Here is a 25059-nt window from a genome sequence, read left to right as displayed (position 1 = left end):
TATGTATAATATTAGCTGTGGGTTTTCCTTAGATGCCCTTTATTAGGTTGAGGAAGTTACCTTCTATTCCTACTTTGTTGTGTATTCTTTTATCATGAAAGGATGCTGGATTTTGTCAAATGATTTTCTGCCTCTCTAGAGATACTCATCTGGTTTCGTCCTTTATTCTGTTAATATGGGGTATTAAATTAATTGATTTTCATATGTTGAACCAGCCTTGTATTCTAAGATAAATTCCACTTGGTCATGATATATAATTCTTTTTATATGTTGCTGGATTCAGTTTGCTAGTATTCTATTGAAAACTTTTGCATCTATATTTATGAGATATTGCTCTGTAGTTTTATTTTGTTATTTTTTTTTCTGTTTTGCATATAAGGATGACACTAGCCTCATAGAATAAGTTGGGAAGTATTCCATACTCTTCTACTTTTTGGAAGCATTTGTGAAGGTTTGATGTTAATTCTCCCATACTTGTTAGGTAGAATTCACCAGTGAAGTTACCTGGTCCTGGGCTTTACTTTGTGGGAATTTTTTTGATTACTAACTCAAGCTCTTTAGTTGTTATAGTTCTATTCAGACTTTCTACTTATTCTTTGGTCAGTTTTGGTAGTTTTTAATCTAAGAATTCATCCATTTCACTTAGGTTGTCTGATTTGTGGGAAAACAATTGCTTATAGTATTCTATTTCATCCTTTTTATCTCTGTAAGTTTGGTAGTACTGTCCCCTCTTACATTCCTGATTTTAGTTGTTTGATTCTTGTGTTTTTTAAAAAAATATTTATTTGTTTATTTTGGCTGTGCTGGGTCTTAGTTTTGGCATGCGGGATCTTTTTATTTAGTTGCGGTGCGCAGGCTTCTTAGTTGCGGCATGTGGACTTCTTAGTAGTGGTATGCATGCGAGATCTAGTTCCCTGACCAGGGATCAAATCCAGGCCCTCTGCATTGGGAGCAGGGAGTCTTACCCACTGGACCACCAGGGAAGTCCCTCTTGTGTCTATTTTTTTCTTGGTAAATCCAATTGAAGATTTGTCCATTTTGTTGATCTTTTCAAAAGACCAACTTTTGGTTTTGCTGATTTTCTCCTTTGCTTTTGTATTCTCCATTTTATTAATTTCCACTCTAATTTTTATTTCCTTCTGCTTGCTTTGGGTTAGTTTATTCATCTTCTTCTAGTCTCTTAAGGTAGAAGATTATTGATTTGACATTTTCTTCTTTTATAGGCATTTACAGCTATAGATTTGCCTCCATGTACTGCTTAATCTGTATCCCATAAAGTTTGGTATGCTGCGTTTTCATTTTCATTCATCTAAAAGTATGTTCTAATTTCCCTTTTAATTTCCTCTTTGACCTATTGGTTATTAGAGTGTATTGTTATTTCCATATATTTGTGATTTTCCCACATTTCCTGTTATTTGGTTTTAGTTTCTCCATTGTGGTTAGAGAACATATTTTGTATGACTTCAATGATTTAAATTTATTGAAACTTGTTTTGTGATCTATCATATGATCTAGCCTGGAGAATGTTTAATGTATATTTAAGAAGAATGTGTGTTAGGATTTTGTTGGATGGAGTGTTCCATAGATGTCTGTTAGCTTCTGGTTGGTTTACAGTGTTGTTCAAGTCTTCTATTTTCTTGTTGATCGTCTGTCTATTTGTTATATTCATTATTGAAAGTGAAGTTTTCAAGTCACCAACTATTATTGTTGAATTGTATATTTTATCTTCAATTCTGTCAGTTTTTGCTTCATGTATTTTGGGGTCTGTTGGTAGGTGCATATATGTTTATAATTGTTATAGAATCTTGAGGGATTGACCCTTGTATCAGTATAGAATATCCTTCTTTTCTCTAGTAATAATTTTTATCTTAAAGTTTGTTTGTTCTAATAGTAGTATAGCTTAATTTCACCCTCATTTTGAAGGATAGTTTTGTTGCATATACAGTTCTTAGTTGGCAGTCTTTTTCTTTCAGCACTTTGAGTATGTCATTTCACTGTCTTCTGGCCTCCATTAGAAATCAGCTGTTCAGTTTATTGAGGATCCTTTGTATGTGATGAGTCTCTGCACTTCCAAATTCTCTTTTTTTTTTTTTGTGGTACGCGGGCCTCTCACTGTTGTGGCCTCTCCCATTGCAGAGCACAGGCTCGGGTTTTGCAGGTTCAGTGGCCATGGCTCACAGGCCTAGCCGCTCCACGGCTTGTGGGATCTTCCCGGACTGGGACATGAACCCGTGTCCCCTGCATCGGCAGGTGGGCTCTCAACCACTGCACCACCAGGGAAGCCCTTTTTGTTTTTTTTTAATAAATTTATATATTTTTATTTATTTATTTTTGGTTGCATTGGGTCTCCATTGCTGCATGCAGGCTTCCTCTGGTTGCGGCGAGTGGGGGCTACTCTTCGTTGCAGTGTGCAGGCTTCTCATTGCAGTGGCTTCTCTTGTTGTGGAGCATGGGCTCTAGGTGCATGGGCTTCAGTAATTGTGTCACGCAGCTCAGTAGTTGTGGCTCACAGGTTCTAGAGCACAGGCTCAGTAGTTGTGGCACATGGGCTCCACTGCACATGGGATCTTCCTGGACCAAGGATCGAACCCATGTTCCCTGCATTAGCAGGTGGATTCTTAACCACTGCACCACCAGAAAAGTCCCTGTTTGTTTGTTTTGTGTTTTATTATGATGAGTCTAAGTTTGAGTCTCTTTGAATTTATTGTATTTCAAGTTCAGTGAACTTCTTGGAAGCATAGATTAATGTTTTTCTCAAATTTGAGAAGTTTTTGATTAGTATTTCTTCAAATAATCTTTCTGCCCCTTTCACTCTTTCCTTTTCTTCTATGACTCTCATTATGCATGTTTGCTTGATGATGTTCCGTTTGTCTCTAGGGTTCTGTTAATATTTCTTCTTTCTTTCTGTCAGGGTGGATAACCTCAATTGATCTATTATCAAATTCACAAATTCTTCTCCTGCTAGCTAAGACTTACCGTTGGGCCTTTTCTAATGAATTTTTCATTTCAGTTATTATGCTTTTCAACTCTAGAATTCTTATTTGTTTTTTTAAAAAATAATTTCCATGTCTTTATTTATATTCTCTATTTGGTGAGACATTGTTATCATACTTTAGTTCTTTAGAGATAGTTTCCTTTTGTTTTTGAACCTGTTTAAAATAGTTAATTTAAAATCCTATTTAGTAAGTCTAACATCTAGACTTCCTTGGGGACAGTTTCTGTTGACTGCTATTTTCCTTTATATGGGCCTTACTTTTCTTTTATTTGCATGTCTCACAATCATTTGTTGAAAACTGGACTTTATAAATAATATGATGTGGCAACACCAGAAATCATATCCCATTGTCTTCCCAGGATTTGTTGTTGTTGCTGTTTGTTTGTTTAATGACTTTCCTGAATTAATTCTGTAAAGTCTGTATTCTTTGCCATATGTAGCCACTGAAGTCTGTTTGGTTAGCTTAGTGTTCAGCTAATGATTGAATTAAGATTTCCTTACGAGCCTAGAATCAATAAGTCTTCCAACCTTTGCCAGTAGGCTCTGTGTACTTGTTGGGTACATCTTCAAAGATGTGGCAAACAGTTTACAACTCTGCATTAGCCTTTACTTCCTGCTTGCACAGTGCCTCAAGGTCAGTCAGAGGTGAGAGATTAGGGCCTTTTAAGGTTTTTCCTGGGCATGTGCACAGCTCTACTTATGAATGTGGCCTTTTAGACTCCCAGGAATCTATTGGAGATTTTTGATGTTCCCCTGGCCCCTGCAAGGGACATCTCATTCTCAAGCTTTACCTTTTAAGTGTTTTAGTTAAAGTCTTATTTGCATCAACTGCTATCACTGTCTCAGGCAGCTGCAGTGTTAAGCAACTGCTGATGATTATTTTCAACAAATTCCCCAGGAAGAAAATTGTTTGCAGTGAGTGAGCTCTGAGTTGGGTCAAATAAAGACAAGCTGCATGAATAGGTATTTCCAGGGAGCTTCCAGATAGGTTAGATAATATCAGTTCTTTGGGGACAGGACTTCTGGGAAACTCCAAACTCGAAACTCCTTCTACCCCTACATAGTACCATGGTTGTGAGGCTGTTGGTTTTCAAGGCCACTGCATATCCTGAGAAAGGATGATGGAATTAGGGCAAGTCAAAGCAACTACAAAGCTTGCTTCTAACTGATAGTAATTTTCTTAAATAAACAATCCTTGGATTTTGCAAGCCACAGTTCTACCCATGTAACACATCAGCTGTTTGTTTTTTTTTTTAAATTCCATTTCTTGCCAACCGACATGAATACACTTGGTACTGTTACAATCATTATCTAGACTTACTCATGTTCTCCTTTTGTTACTTTACACCATATCATTGTTCTTTTGCTGATTCATAATTTATAGAATGAACATTTTAATGCTTAAAATTCATTAAGTTTATGTGTTATATAATTTTATACCTTTCTTTTTTTGACCATTTAGGAGTTTTCAACTTTACCAGTATTGTAGGCTACTATACTACAAGCATGCAGTTTATTGTTTAAAAAATATTTCCTTAGAATAAATTCTATTTAGTAATATTTGCTATCAAAGGCTACAAACATTTTATGCCTCAAGTTATTTCCAAAAGGATTATACTAATTTATATTTTCATCAATAATATGTGTGTTTATTTACATCCTTTACAACATTGACTATTAGTTTTTATTTTTTAAATATATAAAAATATATTAGGGGCTTCCCTGGTGGCGCAGTGGTTGAGAGTCCGCCTGCCAATGCAGGGGACACGGGTTCGTGCCCCGGTCTGGGAATATCCCACATGCCGTTGAGCGGCTAGGCCCGTGAGCCATGGCCACTGAGCCTGCGTGTCCGGAGCCTGTGCTCCGCAACAGGAGAGGCCACAACAGTGAGAGGCTCGCGTACCGCAAAAAAAAAAAAAAAAAAAAAAATATATATATATATATATATAAAATTATTAATGAGGTTGAACAACTTTTACATCTGCTTTATTTTATGTGAATTTTCTATTCTTGTGGTCTTAAAAGTATTATAGCTATCCAGCTATCCCATGAATAATCATTGGTATTTTCTTTACTTCTGAAAAAGTGAGATTGTCATATAGAACTTTATCAATTAAAGCCACTTTTAAGTTGTTTTCCTTAATATTAAAATGTCTTTTAATCTTTGTCACAATTTGTAGAAGTACTAAATGACATCTTTTTTATCCTAGCAATGAAGCTACCCTTTTTAATGTTACTTAAAAGCTAGTAGTATTATAGCTTTCCGATATTCCCAGAAAAACCTCATCTAACTTTAGCTACAATTTAAAGCATCTATTGGCTTTCGTCAATGTACTGAATTATGTCACATATTGTTTCTTGAGGAAAATGTATTTTGAATGTACATAGCTAACGTTCAAGCAGACTTTTAGAATGTATCACTTTAAAAGCTTAGAATTTCTTATTTTAGTGATTGTACAAATGAAAACGTTACCTGAAATTGGTGACTTACTACAAATTCTACAACATTGTTTTTCCTTACAACCTAATCTAATGTTTGCTTTTCCCCAGTTTAAGGCCAGTCCTCTTGCTGTGACTTTCAAACTAACTGGGGAGACAGATGACATATTTCAGATACAACCAGATGGACTTCTGTATTACAGCAAAGCCCTGGACAGGGAAACAAGAGCTGTTCACAAACTCCAGGTGAACTGAGACCAGACAAAGGACACTAACTCTAATCTCTCTGAGCACTCTTTGTCCTGGAAATATTGCTGGCACCTTCTTTCCTAGCACAGAATCCTGTTTTAGCTCTCCTGACACTAATGACATGCTTTGCAAATCTCATTTGTCTTTTTAAATTTTATTTTATTTTTTAACAACTAGAGAGGCGTGTGGCAAAGGTATCCTCTTTTTTAGGCTTTACGACCAGAGTAACCCAATTTATATTGCTAAGGCTCTTAGATGGCATTACTCATTAAAATGAGTGGAAACCTGGATGGCACATGGATCAAAACTAGCCAGTACTTCTCTGCTATTACACTGGTGTCTGCCTATGGCTGTTGGGTGGTCTCTGGACCCACAAAGAAGGTGGCAGTGGTACTAGATGGAGCTCCTTTGGGCCTTGCAAGAAGCAGAAGTAATCAATGACCAAAGTCAGAGGCTGCCTAGAGAGACTCTTCTCTCTCTCTCTTTCCCCCTTAGTTTTCATGGTTTGTATCTCTATCTGAATGATAGAGAGCTAATTGTGGGGAAAAGAGCAAGCCAAAAGCTTTCTGTTTAAATTTTACTACTGGCTCTGCAGATCAACCACTAAAATGCCTCTGTAACAGGACATATTTTCATACCCTCAAGGGTCAAAGTGTTCTTATTTTACTGATTCCAGCTATTTAGAAAAAAAGCATGTCCAGTGTCCAGCCAACCTCACTGCTGGAAAAACACAGTCATGATTAGATTGATTTAACTGATAGGGCCTCTATTTTAGCAGCTCCCAATCTGGGCTCTTATGGGTGTCTTTCTCCCCTGTAGTGACCAGGTTATTGGTTATTTGGGCTCTAATTTCTTTCAAGTGACTTTTGAGTGTGTGATATGAGGTCCAGACTCACCAAGGAGGTTTCCTTTTCCTGTCAACATCAGGTCTCAGCCCTGGATGCTCACGGCAATACAGTGGAGGGCCCGGTCCCCATCACCATAGAAGTGAAGGACATCAACGACAATCGACCTGTGTTTCTCCAGTCAAAGTATGAAGGCTCAGTAAGGCAGAATTCTCGCCCAGGTAATAGGCAGGAGCCTGGAGATATCTGTGGAAAGATGCAAGTGTAACAGGCAGAGGGGCAGATTTGTGTGGCTAACATGTGTAACTAGCATTCATTAAGGACTTACCATCTTATTTAAATTTTATTTATCTTATTTAAACTTCACAGCAATCCTCTGGGAGTTGTTTTATTATCCCCACTGCTCTAGGACACAACATCTCAACGTTGGCACTATGGACATCTTGGGCCTGATAATTCTTTTTTTGTTAGGGGCTGTTCTGTGCATTATAGGATGTTAGCAGCATCCCTGACATCTATCAATGCAGATGCCAGGAGCAACACTTCCCTTCCAAATTGTGACAGCAAAGATGTCTTCAGACATCGCCAAATGTCCCCTGGGGGGCAAAATCACCCCTAGTTAAGAATCACCATTTTAGGGTGAGAATTTAGAATACCTTACAGCTTTAGAACACTCTAGAACACTCTGGAAAGGTAAGCTTACTCTCCCACATCCTCCCAGAAATCCACATTCTCATGGTCACTGCTGGCTTCCAGTTCTTTTTCTTCTCTGACTTCAGCTCCTAGCTATGACTCATCCCTTCACTCTTTTACTTTTCATTTCTACAAAAGCCCCTCATCAAAGCATAGGTGTGTGTGGCAGGCTTTACTGAAGATTTAGAGGAATGAAGGAGCATCATGTCATAACAGTACACAAAATAAACATGAATATTAGACTGTGAGTTCTCAGAAAGACTTTTGGCCATTTCCATCAACTCACTGTCAAACTTCCCTCTGTGTCACTTAATCACTATCTCTCACTCTTCAATGCCCACTTCCAATAACTCAGGAAGAATATTCCTTCCACTTTATTATGTGGAGCAATTTCACGTGTCTCTGTCCCTGAGGTTACATACCAAAGGCTCACCACTAAACTCTGCCAAGTAATAATCTTCCAGGTCTTATTCTTTACCAATAGGGTTTTCCAATTCAGTGATTCTCAAACTTTTTGGTCTCAGGCCCCTTGTATTCTCATAAAAACTATTGTGGACTCCAAGAAACTTTTGGTTATATCCAGTGGTGTGCTAGTAAATTTTAATAGCTGTCTCTCTGGGGAGAAAAAACCCTGATTTGTAGAATTTGTCAATTTCTGTGGTATAAGTACTCTCACCATAACCTATTTTAAACTACCACTGGTGTTAATAATTGGCTCACAAAATTTCTGAAAATTCAACTAGGTCTCACGAGTTGACTCCAATACGTCACTGGTTATATCTATCAATATTTATCATATTTGAAATTAAAACTGAGAAATTAAAAAATATTTATTTAGTGATTGATTTAAAGTAATAAGCATATTTTAATAAAAATAACTATTTTCAAAGACAAAAGGAATGTTAAGAAGAATGGCATTGTTTTAATCTTTGCACCTCTCTTTAATGTCTGGATTAATTGAGAACAGTTGGATTCTCATTTCTGTTTCTGCATTCATTTTGTTGCCATATGCTGTTTTGGTTGAAACATTTAAAGAAAAACTCTCCTTACACAGTGTTAATAGTGTAATAACGCTTCAGATAATTGTGGATATTCTTTGATACTAGACCAAAACTCAACAAGTGGTGGTTTCTTAAATGTTATTTTCAATGTAGAATCCGAAACCATATTAATGCCTTTTTTGGGATACTTCTTTATGCTAAAATCCATCAAATTATGTTTTTTTTTTTTTTGCGGTGCGCGGGCCTCTCACCGCTGTGGCCTCTCCCGTTGCGGAGCACGGGCTCCGGACGCGCAGGCTCAGCGGCCATGGCTCACGGGCCCAGCCGCTCCACGGCATGTGGGATCTTCCCGGACAGGGGCATGAACCCGCGTCCCCCGCATCGGCAGGCGGACTCTCAACCACTGCACCACCGTGGAAGCCCTTATGTTGTGATTTGAATGGGTCTTTCACACATGTATGACCCTAAAAACAGTCTCAAAGACCTCTAGAAGTCCCTGGACCATACTTTAAGAAACCTCATCCTAGAGGAAAGGGGCAGAATAAAGAATTATTTCACCGCTGATATGAATTATGGCACCTTCCTCCATTCTACTTCTGCCTCTTAGAAGGCAAATGTGTCTGTGGTTGGTTTGGGTTTCAATTAATATCTTTTTTTTTCTGGGTACATTTTGTTAAACAGGAAAGCCCTTTATGTATGTAAATGCTACAGACTTGGATGATCCAACCACACCCAACGGCCAGCTTATTTATAAAATTATCATGCAGCTTCCCAAGGTCAACAATGTCATGTACTTTCAGATCAACAACAAAACGGGGGCAATTTCACTTACTCTAGCAGGTAAGTTAAGTGATGTCCTCATATGACTCTCTGAGGCAGTTAAAAGGACCTAGATCTGTATCACCTTCAGGGACATTTGCTTTTCTTTTCTCTCCTACTTCCCATAGGATCCCAGGACCTGGATCCTTTGAAGAATCCTTCCTACAAGCTGGTGGTCTCAGTGGAGGACATGGGAGGCCAGAATGAGCATTCCTTTAGTGACACCACATCTGTGGATATTATGGTGAAGGAGAATATTTGGAAAACACCAGAACCAGTGGAGATTGAAGAAAATTCAACTAATCCTTACCCCATTAAAATCACTCAGGTAGTGCCCAAGGAATGCCTAGAGCCTACCCAGTCAATCAGCACTCACATTGTAGGGGCCCACCTCATGGTCTTCACTGACATTTCTGCATAGCGTCATTATGAAGCAAACTAAATAGCCAAGGTCTCTGGCCCCAAGTCTCTGGAGTTTGCCATCATGGGTAAACTCTGGACTTTACAACTTGGATTCAGATATTATATATATGAGTTTTAAAAGAGAACTTCACTCACCTTCACCTTCCAAGTAGATAATACTGTTGTTCCCTGTCAAGAGTGTAGGATATGGATGCCCTAGAGTGGGCTGTATGTGGTACATGTACGTGATTCAAATTTGGGGCTGCTAATTATTTTTGAAAGGCTGTTTCTTATTCCTTTGGGAAAAATCTCTATGCGAAAGACTCAACCCATCACAGGCTGAGGAACAGAGATAAGACTGGTCAAGTGTAAAAACTGAGTAGATGACCTTTACCTTTGGAGCCCACCCCTGCCAACTCCATCTCCTGTGGGTACCTCTCCCCTGCATTCAAACCCTCCCCCGGTCCCACCTCTATGGCTGGTGTTCATCCTGAACCCCCTCCTCTTTCTTTAGCTCCTGGAAATCCACTCTGGGGTTCACCCAGATCTGATCTTTTCTGGAAGATCAGGAAGTTTCTTGATGCAAAAGCTGTGAGTTAAGTGGGAGAGCACTGGATTTGGAAGCAGATAAACTCTTATGAGCCCCAACTTCTCACCAATAAAATGGGGATAATAACAGATCTTTGGGTTGTTGTGGAAATTAATTAGTATCTGTGGAAGTGAATAAAAGGTACTAACGTTATGAAGGAGTTGTAGTCTGTAGTAGCCCTAATTGTTTTTAGATGACACTGTTGTTGTTAAGGGGTCCTGGAATGGCCTATCCCACCATATCTATTGTCTAACTTAAAAGGATTTTTATTTATTAAACATTGAATTAATGAATTTCACCTCCAGAGGAAAAAACAAAAAGAATGAATGCAAGAAATATTCTGCTTTACCAGCTAAGAAACTATGTCAGGACTCTTTACCGTGAGAATTTCAGATTGGGTTCCTTTACTAAAGTCTTCCCATTTATTGTTTAGGTTACCTTCATAAGGATTTGTAAATGCTAAAAAGAACACATACACTTGTTTTCACTTAGGGCTGTCAAAGAAAAGAAAATCTAAAGAGCCACACCCAATACCTAGGCCTGGGGAAGGTACTTTGTGTGGCTTGAAACTGAATAAGAGTGGAGGGGGACAGCTCAAGAGAGAACTTAGGCTGAATTTTTAGGACATCAAAGGAGCTCGCTTACAACTAAGAACATGGTTTTTGTCTTGGACAGAGGGTGTGCTTAAATAACTAGAAAGGGATACCCTTCCCAAGCTGGTTTGAGAGAATAGTTTAGTGTGGAAATTTCAAATGGCTGTAAGACTAGAGGCAAGTCACTTAATTTTTGTGCCCTAGTTTCCCCATTTATAAGGTGGGGATAACAATAGTCTCTACCTCATGGGGCTGTTTGAGGATTTAATGAGATAACATATAAAAGTGTTTAGAATTATGTCTGGAATGGGGTAAAACCCTCAGTACGTGTTGTTATTAGTACTAGACTATCAGATAGGCCAGGCTCTGTCTGTAGCAAGTAGACAGGTCTTAGTATTGAGTTTACTGATTTTTTTTTCAAACACCTTTATTGGAGTATAATTGCTTTACAATGTCGTGTTAGTTTCTGCTGTATAACAAAGTGAATCAGCTATATTCACTTATATCCCCATATCCCCTCCCTCTTACACCTCCCTCCCACCCTCCCTATCCCACCCTTCCACAGTGGTCACAGAGCACCGAGCTGATCTCCCTGTGCTATGCGGCTGCTTCCAACTAGCTATCTATTTTACATTTGGTAGTGTATATATGTCCATGCCACTCTCTCACTTCGTCCCAGCTTACCCTTCCCCCTCTCCGTGTCCTCAAGTCCATTCTCTATGTCTGTGTCTTTATTCCTGTCCTGCCCCTAGGTTCATCAGAACCATTTTTTTTCTTAGATTCCATATACATGTGTTAGCGTATGGAATTTGTTTTTCTCTTTCTGACTTACATCATTCTGTATGACAGTCTCTAGGTCTATCCACCTCGCTACAAATAACTCAATTTCATTTCTTTTTATGGCTGAGTAATATTCCATTGTATATATGTGCCACATCTTCTTTATCCATTCATCTATCAATGGACACTTTGGTTGCTTCCATGTCCTGGCTATTGTAAATAGTGCTTCAATGAATATTGTGGTACATGTCTCTTTTTGAATTATGGTTTTCTAAGGGTATATGCCCAGTAGTGGGATTGCTGGGTTATATGGTAGTTCTATTTTTAGTTTTTTAAGGAACCTCCATACTGTTCTCCATAGTGGCTGTATCAATTTACATTCCCACCAACAATGCAGGAGGGTTCCCTTTTCACCACACCCTTTCCAGCATTTATTGTTTCTAGATATTTTGATGATGGCCATTCCGACCGGTGTGATGTGATACCTCATTGTGGTTTTGATTTGCATTTCTCTAATTATTAGTGATGTTGAGCATTCTTTCACGTGTTTGTTGGCAATCTGTATGTCTTCTTTGGAGAAATGTCTATTTAGGTCTTCTGCCCATTTTCAGATTGGGTTGTTTATTGTTTTGATATTGAGCTGCATGAGCTGCTTGTATGTTTTGGAGATTAATCCTTTGTCAGTTGCTTGGTTTGCAATATTTTCTCCCATTCTGAGGGTTGTCTTTTCATCTTGTTTGTGGTTTCCTTTCCCATTTGTTTATTTTTGTTTTTATTTCCATTTCTCTAGGAGGTGGGTCAAAAAGGATCTTGCTGTGATTTATGTCATAGAGTATTCTGCCTATGTTTTCCTCTAAGAGTTTTATAGTGTCTGGCCTTACATTTAGGTCTTTAATCCACTTTGAGTTTATTTTTGTGTATGGTGTTAGGAAGTGTTCTAATTTAATTCTTTTACGTGTAGTAGTCCAGTTTTCCCAGCACCACTTTATTGATTTTTTTTGCCAAGTTGTTTACAAAACAACTCTAGGAGTTGGTAAATATTCTTTGTTTTGAAAAAGTAATTAATGAGTTAATTTATTTCTTTTTGGCTGCATTGGGTCTTCGTTGCTGCACGTGGGCTTTTCTCTAGTTGTGGTGAGTAGGGGCTGCTCTTCGTTGCGGTGCGCGGGCTTCACATTGAGGAGGCTTCTTTTTTTGTGGAGCATGGGCTCTAGGTGCGTGGGCTTCAGTAGTTGTGGCTTGTGGGCTGTAGAGTGCAGGCTCAGTAGTTGTGGTGCGTGGGCTTCGTTGCTCCACAGCATGTGGGATCTTCCCTCATCAGGGATCGAACCCGTGTCACCTGCATTGGCAGGCGGATTCTTAACCACTGTGCACCCAGGGAAGTCTGTTGGCAAATATTCTTATCCCTGAAGTCTTTAAGACTAAAGACTTAAGGGAGGAATGTTCTTTATTTATGTGTCATTTGTCTTGCTTAAATAATAGCATGGTGAAGAACTGAAAGTGTCTCATCATCTTCACTGGTGAGTTCTGGGAGCTTGTTGTCCATCATGGCTTAGTGCTCAGATAACGCCGCTACTAAATACATTTTGTTTCTTAAATTGGTGTTTCATGACATGAAATCTTCACATTCAGACTTCCAAAAGAACAACCCACAAACTCTTTAGAGGGTTCACAAAGAATTGCTTTAGAGAAGAAAAATACCCCTATATGCTTATTTGGAGCAATATAACTTAGTACAAAGGAGAAAAAGGCGGAGGGATTATTTTAAGCTGAAAATGTAATTTAGTAGTTATAAGAAACCACAGACATCTAAACAAGGTTGTCAGAAATTTCAAATCGAGAACCAGAAAATTGTTTATTTCCTTTCCAGTTCTCTCTGTCCGGATGTATCTTTCCTGACAATTCACTTTGGGCCCTGTAGGTGCGGTGGAACGAACCAGGTGCACTATATTCATTAGTGGAAGAGGAGAAGCCATCAAAATTCCCATTTTTAATTGACCCGGAAGGAGATATCTATGTGACTCAGCCCTTGGACCGAGAAGAAAAGGATGCGGTGAGTAAAATTAGTAGGAGTTTCACAGGTGATGAGATCCTGGGCTCATGGATATCTGAGAGCAGAAACAATTTTACTTAACACCCAGCCCCCCACCAATATCCCCCAAACTGTGTTCTGAAGCTCAGTGCATTATTGCTCTCGGAGACATGATAATAGCCTCACAAATTCAGCCCATTTTATATTTTCTCATTTCCCAATGCTAAGCGAATTGATGATAAGGGGATAAATGAAATAGCATTGAAATCGTTGTTTTCTCTGCCTTTTAAAGGGGATGATGAAGGACTCATGTCTTAACTCTGATCTCGTTGTAGTATGTTTTTTATGCGGTTGCAAGGGATGAGCATAGCAAACCACTCGCATTGCCACTGAAAATTCAAGTGAAAGTTAAAGACATAAATGATAATCCACCTATATGTCCATCTACAGTGACTGTACTTGAGGTCCAGGAGAATGAACAAATAGGTAAGAAACTGTGTATCTGTCCTCCCTATGTTAACTCTGTAATCCCTTTCTCCTCTTTGTCTAGTAAACGGTGGGCAGGTAAACCTGATTGAGGATCAGTGGTCCATGCCCGGCACAGCATAGAGGTAGACTAGACTTTGGGACTCACATAGGTACAGTATTTAATTTCAAGCAATATCTGGGAAGAGTTTTTCAAAATTGGACATTTTATAACTACTACTCATACTCCTAGCACCGTTACTGCCACTACTATTACTACTACTACTACCACCCTTACCACTACCACTAGCACTGTAACCATTTACACCAGTATCCTGTATACATGTATAAGGTTATCTCTTTGCAAGGTTTTTTTTTAGATTTTATTTATTTATTTATTTATTTATTTATTGGCTGCGTTGGGTCTTCCATTGCTGTGCGCCGGCTTCCTCTAGTTACAGCGAGCGGCGGCTGGTCTTGGTTGTGGTGTGAGGGCTTTTCATTGCAGTGGCTTTTCTTGTTGTGGAGCACAGGCTCTAGGCACACAGGCTCCAGTAGTTGTGGCACACGGACCTTAGTAGTTGTGACTCATGGGCTCAAGAGCACAGGCTCAGTAGTTGTGGCGCACGGGCTTAGTTGCTCGGCGGCATGTAGGATCTTCCTGGACCAGGGATCGAACCCGTGTCCCCTGCATTGGCAGGCAGATTCTATTTTTTTTTTTTTATAATTCATCTATTTTATTTATTTTTGGCTGCAATGGGTCTCCGTTGGTGCGCGCGGGCCCTCTCCAGTTGTGGAGAGCATGGGCCACTCTTCATTGCGGTGCACATGCCTATTGTGGTGGCTTCTCTTGTTGCGGAGCACAGGCTCCAGGCTCACGGGCTTCAGTAGTTGTGGCACGCGGGCTCAGCAGTCGTGGCACACAGGCTCAGTAGCTCCGCGGCACATGGGATCCTCCCAGACCAGGGCCCGAACCTGCGTCTCCCGCATTGGCGGGCGGATTCTTAACCACTGCGCCACCCGGGAAGCCCCTGCAAGGTTTCTCCATAGATTCTTATTTGCCTTCAACAAACTCAGTGACAGGTAAAATCCCATCAAACTTGCTAAATAATTTAAATAAACATTCACACCCAATGTCAGATATCCTGCAATTGACCCTTGATTGTCCCTCTCTAGGAAGCTGATAATAGCTCATGAGGCTGGAAGATGAAGTTCAAATCCTATCTGTTTTTGACCTTTTGTTCTTGACCTGTTTTGTTTCCTTGTACTGTGCCAGGATAGCTTTAGTTTTGTACAGGGACGACTACTATTACAGCACTGTGATTTCTGGGAGTTTTATGACTTTGCTGGATTTGGGACACCTATTGTCTATTACGCCTTGGTGTTGAGCCCATTGGCTGAGCGGGCTGGCATTGCTTGAAGTGTTTTTGTCTGTTTCGTGTACGTTTCAAGGCTTACAGGGTTAGCAGGCTCTCATGACTACCATTCCCAGGGCTTGGCTGCCCTTGTAGGCAGATCCTCACCTGCCTTATGGGCATTCTCATCATTTTCTTTTGATCTCTTTACTCTTCTTACCACACACTTTTCACACAGTGGGTGCTGTCTTGGTGGACACTGCTCACATGGCCTGCTTGCTCAATGCTCACTTTTTTTCCTTCTTGCTGTCAAGAGTCATATGTAGGCTATCTATTGTCACTGTGTTCTGCTTAGTTCTTCTGTTTTTCATTTATTCCAGTTATTCTTACAATGGGAAGTATTAAACGACAGTTTGAAGGATTTCAGTTAATTTTAAGGAAGAATCTTCTGAAGTGACAGTGGAGTAACAATGAAATGTGTGACAATAGCCAAGAAACACCTATGGCATCACTCTTTTTGAAAATATGGGATGGTCTGTGATGCTGGATGAAGGCAGAAGATCTTTGAAGACCTTTGTAGATGATACCTCAAGTCTCTTTGCACAGGGCCTAACATTTAGTGTATCAGTCACCCATGTTGCATAACAAATTGTCCCAAAATTTAGCAGCTTAAAACAGCAAACATTTATTATCTCACAGTTTCTGGAAGTCAGGAATCTGGATATGGGGTGCATGCCTTTGATTCAGAATCTGGATGTGAGGTGAGTGCCTTTGATTCAGAGACAGAGAGAAAGAGAAAGGGAGAGAGCTCAAAAAATGGCAAGTAAGATGGAAGTCAGGGGCTTCCCTGGTGGCGCAGTGGTTGAGAGTCCACCTGCTGATGCAGGGGACATGGGTTTGTGCCCCAGTCTGGGAGGATCCCACATGCCACGGAGCAGCTGGGCCCGTGAGCCATGGCCGCTGAGCCTGCACGTCCGGAGCCTGTGCTCCACAATGGGAGAGGACACAGTGAGAGGCCCACGTACCTCAAAAAAAAAAAAAAAAAAAAGATGGAAGTCAGTCTTCTTATAACTAATCTTGGAAGTAACATCCCATAACTTTTGCTATATTCATTAGAAATGAGTCACTAGGCCCAGTTCGCGCTCAAAAGGAGGAGGTTACACCAAGGCATCAATATCAGGGCTGGGGGGATTGCTGGGAGCCACCGTAGAGGCTGCCTACCTTATTTGGGAGGAGGACAGTACTAGTTTTCTGAAGCTGCTGAGGATGTCATTGTTGGTAAAACAAATTGTTCAGGGATGCTGCATGCTCTTTGCATCTCCAAAAGTGAGAATTTATTTTGTAACAATATTTCACAAAGTCTTGAATTACGGACTTAATGGACCAGGAATTCTTATAAATCAACACAGATTGAGTCTATTCTCTATATGTAGCCCAAAGGAGTACAAAAAATGTCCCTGCCTTTTGGGGTCTTACTGTCTAGCTCAATAAAATACTCAATTATTCCTTAGTATATTTATATTCTCCTGTTTGGTGTCTTATATTGGCCAGAATCTTGTGGGACTCATGTCCCCAAGTTTCAACAATAACAACATTAATTCTGAAATCCCACCTGCTACCAAGACCTTTGTGTTCATACAGGAACTTCATCCTCTCGTAAAAGCCCCACCTCCCTATTTCTGAGTGCCCCAAGAGTTGCTGTATGTACCTCTGAATCAGTTCGGGCTGCCACTTGTTCCTGGCCTTTGTCACTCAGGGACACTTCTTTGACTCCTGGCTCATTCATAAGTTCTCTGCTCCCACTGAGTGGTGTCTCCTACTGGAATTTCCCTGTCACTGACGTCAACAGTCTTCACGGTGCCTCTGACAGCTGGAGGTTTCCTCCGTGGTGAGAGAAGGACGGTGTCCTCTGTGTTATGCTCACTTGCTGGGGGGAAAGGTCCAGAGCAGGGCTGCTCAGACACCAAACAATCACAGAAGTTAGCAAGACACTCTTTCATTCCAACACACAGATGCTTTTCTCACAAGGGCAGATGCATGTTCCAAAGGTGACTCGGTTGTGTGTGAAAGCGGAAATGGCAGCAGCTGCAACACTAGATACGCGTTCTCTTCTGCTACCCATGTTGCCCCGCCTCCCCAGCCCATGAGACACGTCTGCACGTGCCAGCTCCATTATAGACATAACATAGGTACTTCCATTCCTCCCCTCACAAACGCTCTAAATCTCCCTGTAAATCAGTAGATGCAAAGTAACATGGGGAAGGGGATGAAACCGACCTCCGCAAGTGGGGAATACATATTCAAGTTTTAGCCCTCACATGGGATTCTGGCTGTGTGTAGAGAAACCCACAATTCCCATTTCACAGAGCAAGATGACCCAGCACCTATCAGAACTCAGCCAGACCTGGGTGGAGCACTGAGTCAGAGCCGGACTTCTGGAACTCCCTGGACTGAGACGTCAACAGAAATAAAACTCAGGACCATAAACTGCAGCAAGGCAGAGACGATCCCTGCTCTCCGTCCCGTGCCCGTCTTTATCTTTGGGGTGGAGTCAGTCTCTGCCATTTTTCCAGGAAGTTACTTAGAAGTAACCACGGTTGGCTTGTCCTTGTTAAGTTTTACCATTTGCCTTGTGTATTAGTGTCTGAGGGTGGCCGTAACAAATTACCACAGACTTGGTGACTTAAAACAACAGAAATTTATTTGCTAGGAGTTCTGGAGACTAGAAGTCTGAAATCAAGGTGCCAGCTAGGGGAGAATTCTTCCTTGCCTCTTCTGGCTCCTTGTGGCTCCTTGGCTGCTTGTGGCAGCATCGCTGCGGTCTCTGCGCTCTCTTCACATGGCCTCCTCCTCCGCGGGCATCTCTGTGTCTTCTCTTCCTCTTACAAGAACGCCCATCACTGGATTTAAGGCCCACTCCAAATCCAGGATGAGGGACTTCCCTGGTGGTGTAGTGGTTAAGAATCCGCCTGCCAATGCAGGGGACATAGGTTCGATCCCTGGTCCGGGGAGATCCCACATGTTGCGGAGCCATTAAGCCATGTGCCACAACTACTGAGCTTGTGCTCTAGAGCCCGCGAACCACAACTACTGAGCCTATGTGCCATAATTATTGAAGCCCGTGTGCCTAGAACCTGTGCTCTGCAACAAGAGAAGCCACTGCAATGAGAAGCCCACACACTGCAATGAAGAGTAGCCCCCTCTTGCCACAACTAGAGAAAGCCCGTGCACAGCAAGAAGACCTAACATAGCCAAAAGTAAATTAAAAAGAAAAAAGCAAATCCAGGATGATTTCATCTCAAGATCCTGAACTGTGTCCTCCCAAAATTCATATGGTGAAGTCCTAACCTCCAGCAACTTAAAGGGTGACTATTATTTAGAGATAGGGTCTTTAAAGAGGTAATTAAGTTAAAATGATGTCATTAGTGTGGGTCTTAAGCCAATATGACTGGTGTCCTTCTAAGAAGAAAAAATCTGGATAGATACAAGTACGGGGGAAGACCATGTGAAAACACATGCACCAGACAGCTATCTACAAGCCAAGGAGAAAGGTCTCAGAAGAAATCAACCCTGCTGACACCTTGATCTCAGACCTCTAGTGTCCAGAAACTGTGAGAAAATAAGTTTCTGTTGTTAAAGCCATCCAGTTTTTGGTACTTAGTTATGGTGCCCCTAGCAGACAAAGACACTTCTCCACACACTGTACTACTGAAAGGGTTAGAAGAACCAACATCGATCTAAGAACTTTAGTCTGCTACTCAAAGTTACTTCCAGTGCTTTCTAGGAACCTGATTCTTTGGTGAAATCATTTTTTAACAGAGTAAAAAGAGCCTATAATGGATGGGTTTCCTTCTTTTCTTCTCTACAGGGAACAGTATTGGAACACTTATTGCTCATGACATGGATGAAGAAAACACTATCAACAGTGTTTTAGGATACAGAATTGTGGATCAAACCCCCAAAGTTCCTAGAGATGGACTCTTCCTGGTCCAAGCCTACTCAGGAATGTTCCAGTTAGCCTTGCAGTCCTTGCGGAAGCGAGACACTCCGCAGTACAACTTGACAGTAGAGGTGTCTGACAAAGGTTAGTATCACCTTCCCTGTGTCAAGAGTGATAACACTTGTTTTCTTTCTAGTTGTGATTTGCTAGGCTGCTCTGATGCCTGGGTGTATTACAGAAGGATGCTGTTTAAGGGTTCTTGCTTCCTATGTAAAACACAGCACAGAGGCAGCAGGTCCAAGATGGTAATGGCCAGAGTGGCAGCTTAGGCAACATTATTACGTTGGTTCCCTGAGAAGAAGATGCCCAAGAGGGGATTAAATATATAAGGATTTTATTAGGGGAATTGCCTATGAGAAAAAACGGGGAGGGATACAGAGAAGGCTGGGAGAGCCATCAGACCTCAATACAAGCCGGACGCTGAGTGAAGGAGAGAAGGAAGGACAGTGGTGGGAGCACCATAGACCACTAAGCAGTCAAAGGGAAGCTCAGCAAGGTCATTAGGGGTCCAAAGTTGGCCGTGGAAGGAGTCTGTGATCTCCAAAACAGGCCTACCTTAACCTGCCGGCCTTGCTCTGTCACTGGCTTGGGCCAGCCAATGGGAAGCAAGGCCTTGGTGCAAATGTGGTGATGGGTTTCAGAGCAAGGTGGCATGTTGTCAATTAAGTTGTCAACAACCCCTGGTGTTAGGGGTTGGCAAGGCACGTTGTCATGGCCACCATGGTCACAAACAATAAAATTAGTTGTATTTCCCAAGTCTCCCTTTCAGACTCAAAGGATTCTACTGTATGACAGTGAAGGAAAAATGTATCGTTTGGAAAGTTTTGTCTTCTTATATTAGCTTCTAGGTGGCCATTTGACGATATCTGGAGACATTCTTCCTTAACGCCTTATACAATTTCAAAACAAGTGGTTTTTAATCTTTGTTAAGTCATGAGACCCTTTGAGAATCTGATGGAAACTATGAATTCCTCAACAAATGTACACATTATCAACAAATTGCACAGACACACAAACTTACATGAACTCAGGGACAGGCTTATTTTAAGATCATTAATACTCCTAGGCTAAGAATCGTTCTTTAACTGGCACTGAATCTTAGATTACCAAATAGTTCAGTAATTGTTATGCTACGAGAGAGAGATTATACAGGTGTGCTGAAGTAAAGAGCACCATCTCATACTGTGCTTCACATTTTTTTTTTCATTCCACAGTTGCTTAGATACTGAAGAGAGCTGGGGTTTAGCAGGCCCCCGAAGCAGAATGTTTGAGACGTAGTGATTAGGCAAATATTGAGGGCCTAACATAATGTCTAGCATTATGTTAAGAGGTACAACAGAAGTGGGTATAATAAATCATCCCTGCCCATGATGAGCTGACAACCTCACACCATTAGCCAGCCATTCTTTCAGCAGTTATTGAGCAGTTACCGTGATTGAGGCACCATTCAAGGTACTGGGGATACACAAATGAATAAGACCCCGTGTCTGTCCTCAAGGAGCATTTGTGGTAGGGGAGATGGACATGGGAATAAATAAATTGTAAGAAATATGTACAAGGTAGCCCATGAAGGCAATGAGGGACTCATTGGAGAGGTAGAGAGCTGATAAAGCTTTCTGGAAGAGGTGTCATTGCTCTGAACTTTGATGGATGAATGTGACAAGTTACAAAATAGTGTAAAGGCTTACGGAGGAGAAGAAAGCCCATGTGAAAATGCACGGGGACCTGAAGCAGTTTGAGGCTGCAAGAGCATCAGATTACAAATTGTCTATGTACCTGAGTACATCTATAGACTATATGGACCAGATTATACAGTATATTTATATATAACTATATATGTGTATTGATGGAGTTAAACATCCAGTTGCGTACTGTAGAAAATTAGACTGGTAGGCGGTAATTAACATAGTTTTACCTAAAATCAGGGAAGGTCTGTTAGCCAGGAGGTCCACTGCTGGCCCAAATAAGGTTTGTGCAGAGCAGGGAGCCAGTGAGTTCAGGCCCTGGGACCTCCTGAAATCTTCAGCCATTCTTGCTGTCTACAAATGTTCTGGGGACTGGACCCAACTTGAGTTAACATCCACTTATTTGTAATACTGTTATTATTAGATTACATGCCTGGCTTTGTATCCAGTGCGTCAAGCACAAGCTTTAGAGCTAGGCTGTGTGAGTATATTTGTCAGGATCCCAGCAGGAAACAGACAGCCCCCTCAAAAGAAGTAACCAAAAAGTGTTTAGAGAGGGGATTATTTGTAAAGGCTGGGGGTAGGGGTTATGGGAAACCAACAGGGGGTGTGAAGCACAATGGCAGCCTTCCTTACCTGAAGGTGAGAAGGGATGAGGGAAGGTAACATCCCCCTGAAGGAACAAAGCCTGTTCCTGTGACTATAGAAGAGGCTGCTGGCAGTGGGGAACTAGACCCTGACCCTGTTCCTCCTGCCCTTCCTTAGATCTCCTGCCAGTGCTACCACTGGTGGAACCCAACTTCTACCCAGAGGGCCAGGATGCCCACTGATGCAGTTCCTAAGGTCAGCCTCCAGGGCACAAAGCAGGGTGAAGGGTGGAGAGTGGACAGAGAGGGAAAAGGAACGCATGGATTTGAATTCTGGCTTGAACACTAGTTAGCTGTATGACCTTGGTCAGGTCACCAACTTCTCTGTCCTTTGGCTTCCTCATTTGTGAACTCAAATGATGTGTGTGAACTCATCATGTGTGTGAACTCATTTGAGTGTGAACTCAAACTCAAATGAGAATGATAATTGTACCTACATCACGGAGTTAGAATGAAGATGAAATTAGTCATGGAAGCAAAGCACTTAATATGGTGCCTGGTACATAGAGAGTGCTAACAATGTCAGTTAGGACGAGAACCTTGGCTCTGTTGCAATCTACATTTTCTAGATAAACTGACTACTGCACAGAGATTTTGAGTGACATTCCCAAGCTCTCACATGTCTGATAAGTAGCAGAGAAAGAATTTGAACAGTGAGGTTCCAAAGCCCAGAGTCTTAGCCTTTGTATAATATACTACTTCATAGATAGAACAATGGAAACCCCAACAAAAAACCTATCATGTTGGCTCTCACTGTGGATATTTCCCTGGGGATCCCATCCCCACCTGTACTCCCTGCTCATCATGGACCTAGGTTGAACCTGCTGTCTCTGACTAGGTCTCTGAATTGTCAAACCCACCCCTCAAAGCCTATGCCATCTCCTAGAGTTCTATGAGCTACCTCTGCCTCTGTAGGCTGGGCAGCCAGGCCTTTTGAAGGGGGCTAATTATACCTTTCCTCCCTCACTTGGGTCTTCCCTTTAGGGGGGGTTCAGAAGGGATACAGGACAGTAAGTGCTGGAAGTGTTCAGAGTAGGAAAGACAACCCTCTGGGATGCTCAAAGAAGTCTTTCTAGAAGGATAGTTTTGTACTGGGCTTTGAAGGCTACATAAGTTTCACTAGCCAGAAAAGAGAGGCTGCTTCACAGAAAAGAAGGCATCTTGCTTGGGGACAAGCCTTACTGAGGAGGGGGCAGGTAGAGGGAGTGGGAAACCCAGGGGAGCCTCTCGTGGGGTTTTCTTCAGCCCTTGGTGACCTGCTCATGGGTGCAGGTGGGGAGCAGAGAATCCTCTCACCACACAAATCGCATGTCAATTGTAAAATTGTGGCTACGGCTGTCACTTTACTTGCCAACTGTTTTTCTTGCAGATTTCTGATTCTTATGCATGATTTTCAGTGAAAATTTCTGTGATGTGACTTTGATTTTCAGATTTCAAGACCCTCTGCTTTGTGCAGATCAACGTTATTGATATCAATGATCAGATCCCCATCTTTGAAAAATCAGATGTGAGTAGTTATCACCTTGCTTTTTCTTTACTTTGTTCATATTTACCTGACCCCCTACTTCTGGAATAAAGACACAAACAGTAGTTCGGGAAAATGCCAGACTTAATATCTTAGTCGATGCACTGGTACCAAACTCAAACACCATCTTCAGTGGAACTCTTCAGGGAACAGTAACGTTCACGGTTATAGTATCTGGAAGCATCTGGGTTTTCTACTAAAAACTTTTGCCAACAGCTCATTTATTTCAAGGACTGCTTGGAAGCTACAACCAGTGTGTAGCAGGACAATAAATAGATTACTGCTAGGTCTCAAACAAGCATGTGTAGTCAGAGTTTAAAATTTTGAATATTGCCAATTTAAACTCATTTTGTAATTATTGGATAAGAGAAAAGGGGAAGAAAAAAATGAATCTCTGGTTTATGCCAAAAAATGTGCCCAAGACATTTGCAGGAATTAGAATTGGGAAAAAGGAGCAGGAGAAAAATGATCAGTTGAGTATATCAAGAAGAATTCAAGTTAACTTATTATTAATGTGGGGGTAGTTTGATCGATGCTTCCCTTAAAATGGACACCTCTATTTATTTATTCTGGAGAAGAGAGAAGCCCTTTTGGCTAGATTGTTACGTTTGAAGTCAGTTTATGAGGCGGGCCAGAGCCTTGTGACGATGTTCATAAAACACAATAGGGATAAGGCAGTGACAAAGAACGGGAATTGATTTATGGGAGGGTTTGAGGAGGTAAAAAGTGTGACAATATAACTTGTATAGTAGGCACTGAGGTTAAGCAAGCGTGAGAGTAAGAGCCTGTTTCTACTCTGCCTCCATTCTCTTGGGCATTTGATCCTTTCTGTGTGTTGTAGTTTCCTTGCATTACATCTAGACAGTGTTTTTAGATTGAGGGTAAGAGTCCTGCATTGGGAATCTCAGAGCTTGGAAAGGCAAACTGGGCCTTAGAAAGGTGAGTCCACTTCTTTCATTGCCGTGGTCCTTTCCTGGACCCTGCCTGTTACCATCTTCATGATCATCATGTCAAGAGACATGATCTGGGGGATTTTCAGCGGAGGAGTGGAAGATGGTCTAGGTCAGTGTTAATTAAGAGCACCTGCTTTGGAGTTGGACAGACATTGGTTTGAATCCCAATTCTGTGACCAGCGAGCTGTGTGGTCTTGGGTGGGTTCTACCTCTCCAGTCTTTTGCTCCTCTGTCAAATGGAGATGATAATATAGCTACTCAGTAGGGTGCTTTTTTTTGCGGTACGCGGGCCTCTCACTGTTGTGGCCTCTCCCGTTGCGGAGCACAGGCTCCGGATGCGCAGGCTCAGCGGCCATGGCCCACGGACCCAGCTGCTCCGTGGCATGTGGGACCCTCCCGGACCGGGGCACGAACCCGCGTCCCCTGCATCGGCAGGCGGACTCTCAACCACTGCGCCACCAGGGAAGCCCGGGTGCTTTGTTTTGTTGCTTATCTTTATTGACCACTTATTATGTGCCAGGCATTCAGGGGTTTTATATGCATCGTCTCTGTAAATCACCACAGCACACATGAAGTAGGTTCTGTTATTATTATTATCATCATTATCATCTCCAAAGACAGATGATGAACCTGAGACTTTAAAAAATTAGATAACTTATTTCAGTTCACCCAGGTCATAAGTGACAAGCCTAGGATTCATACCCAGGCCATTTAACTCTGAAGTTCAGGCTCTTAACCACTATTCCCTGATTGATTTAAGAATTAATTAAAATAATGTAAAGTGCCTGACACATTGTAGGTACGCAATACATAGTAGCTATCTATTTGTCTCAACTATAATGATAATTACAGTTATTAAACATATTGGATGTGAGTGGAGGGATATGTTTTAGAATCCTATCAGTAGATCTCTGAGACGTTGTGTTTCCTGCTACAATGGATATCAGTCTACAAGTATGACTGATGTCAAAATCAACTGTAACCCACTCGTT

General features: G+C 41.4%; 1 protein-coding gene across 1 annotated transcript in view; it reads left to right on the top strand.

The window, feature by feature from the left end:
- Positions 1-25059, top strand: part of CDH17 (cadherin 17) — a 106629-nt gene that overhangs the window by 42181 nt on the left and 39389 nt on the right. Inside the window, exons 4-11 of the mRNA XM_049700238.1 lie at positions 5546-5680; positions 6611-6749; positions 8904-9062; positions 9170-9369; positions 13327-13458; positions 13773-13923; positions 19126-19341; positions 23020-23096. Of these exons, the coding sequence (XP_049556195.1) occupies positions 5546-5680; positions 6611-6749; positions 8904-9062; positions 9170-9369; positions 13327-13458; positions 13773-13923; positions 19126-19341; positions 23020-23096 (1209 nt within the window). The remainder of the gene's footprint in view (positions 1-5545; positions 5681-6610; positions 6750-8903; positions 9063-9169; positions 9370-13326; positions 13459-13772; positions 13924-19125; positions 19342-23019; positions 23097-25059) is intronic.

This window comes from Orcinus orca, chromosome 17 (genome assembly GCF_937001465.1).
Source record: "Orcinus orca chromosome 17, mOrcOrc1.1, whole genome shotgun sequence".
In the NCBI taxonomy this organism is placed as follows: Eukaryota; Metazoa; Chordata; class Mammalia; order Artiodactyla; family Delphinidae; genus Orcinus; species Orcinus orca.
This window is presented reverse-complemented; position numbering and strand designations above follow the sequence as displayed.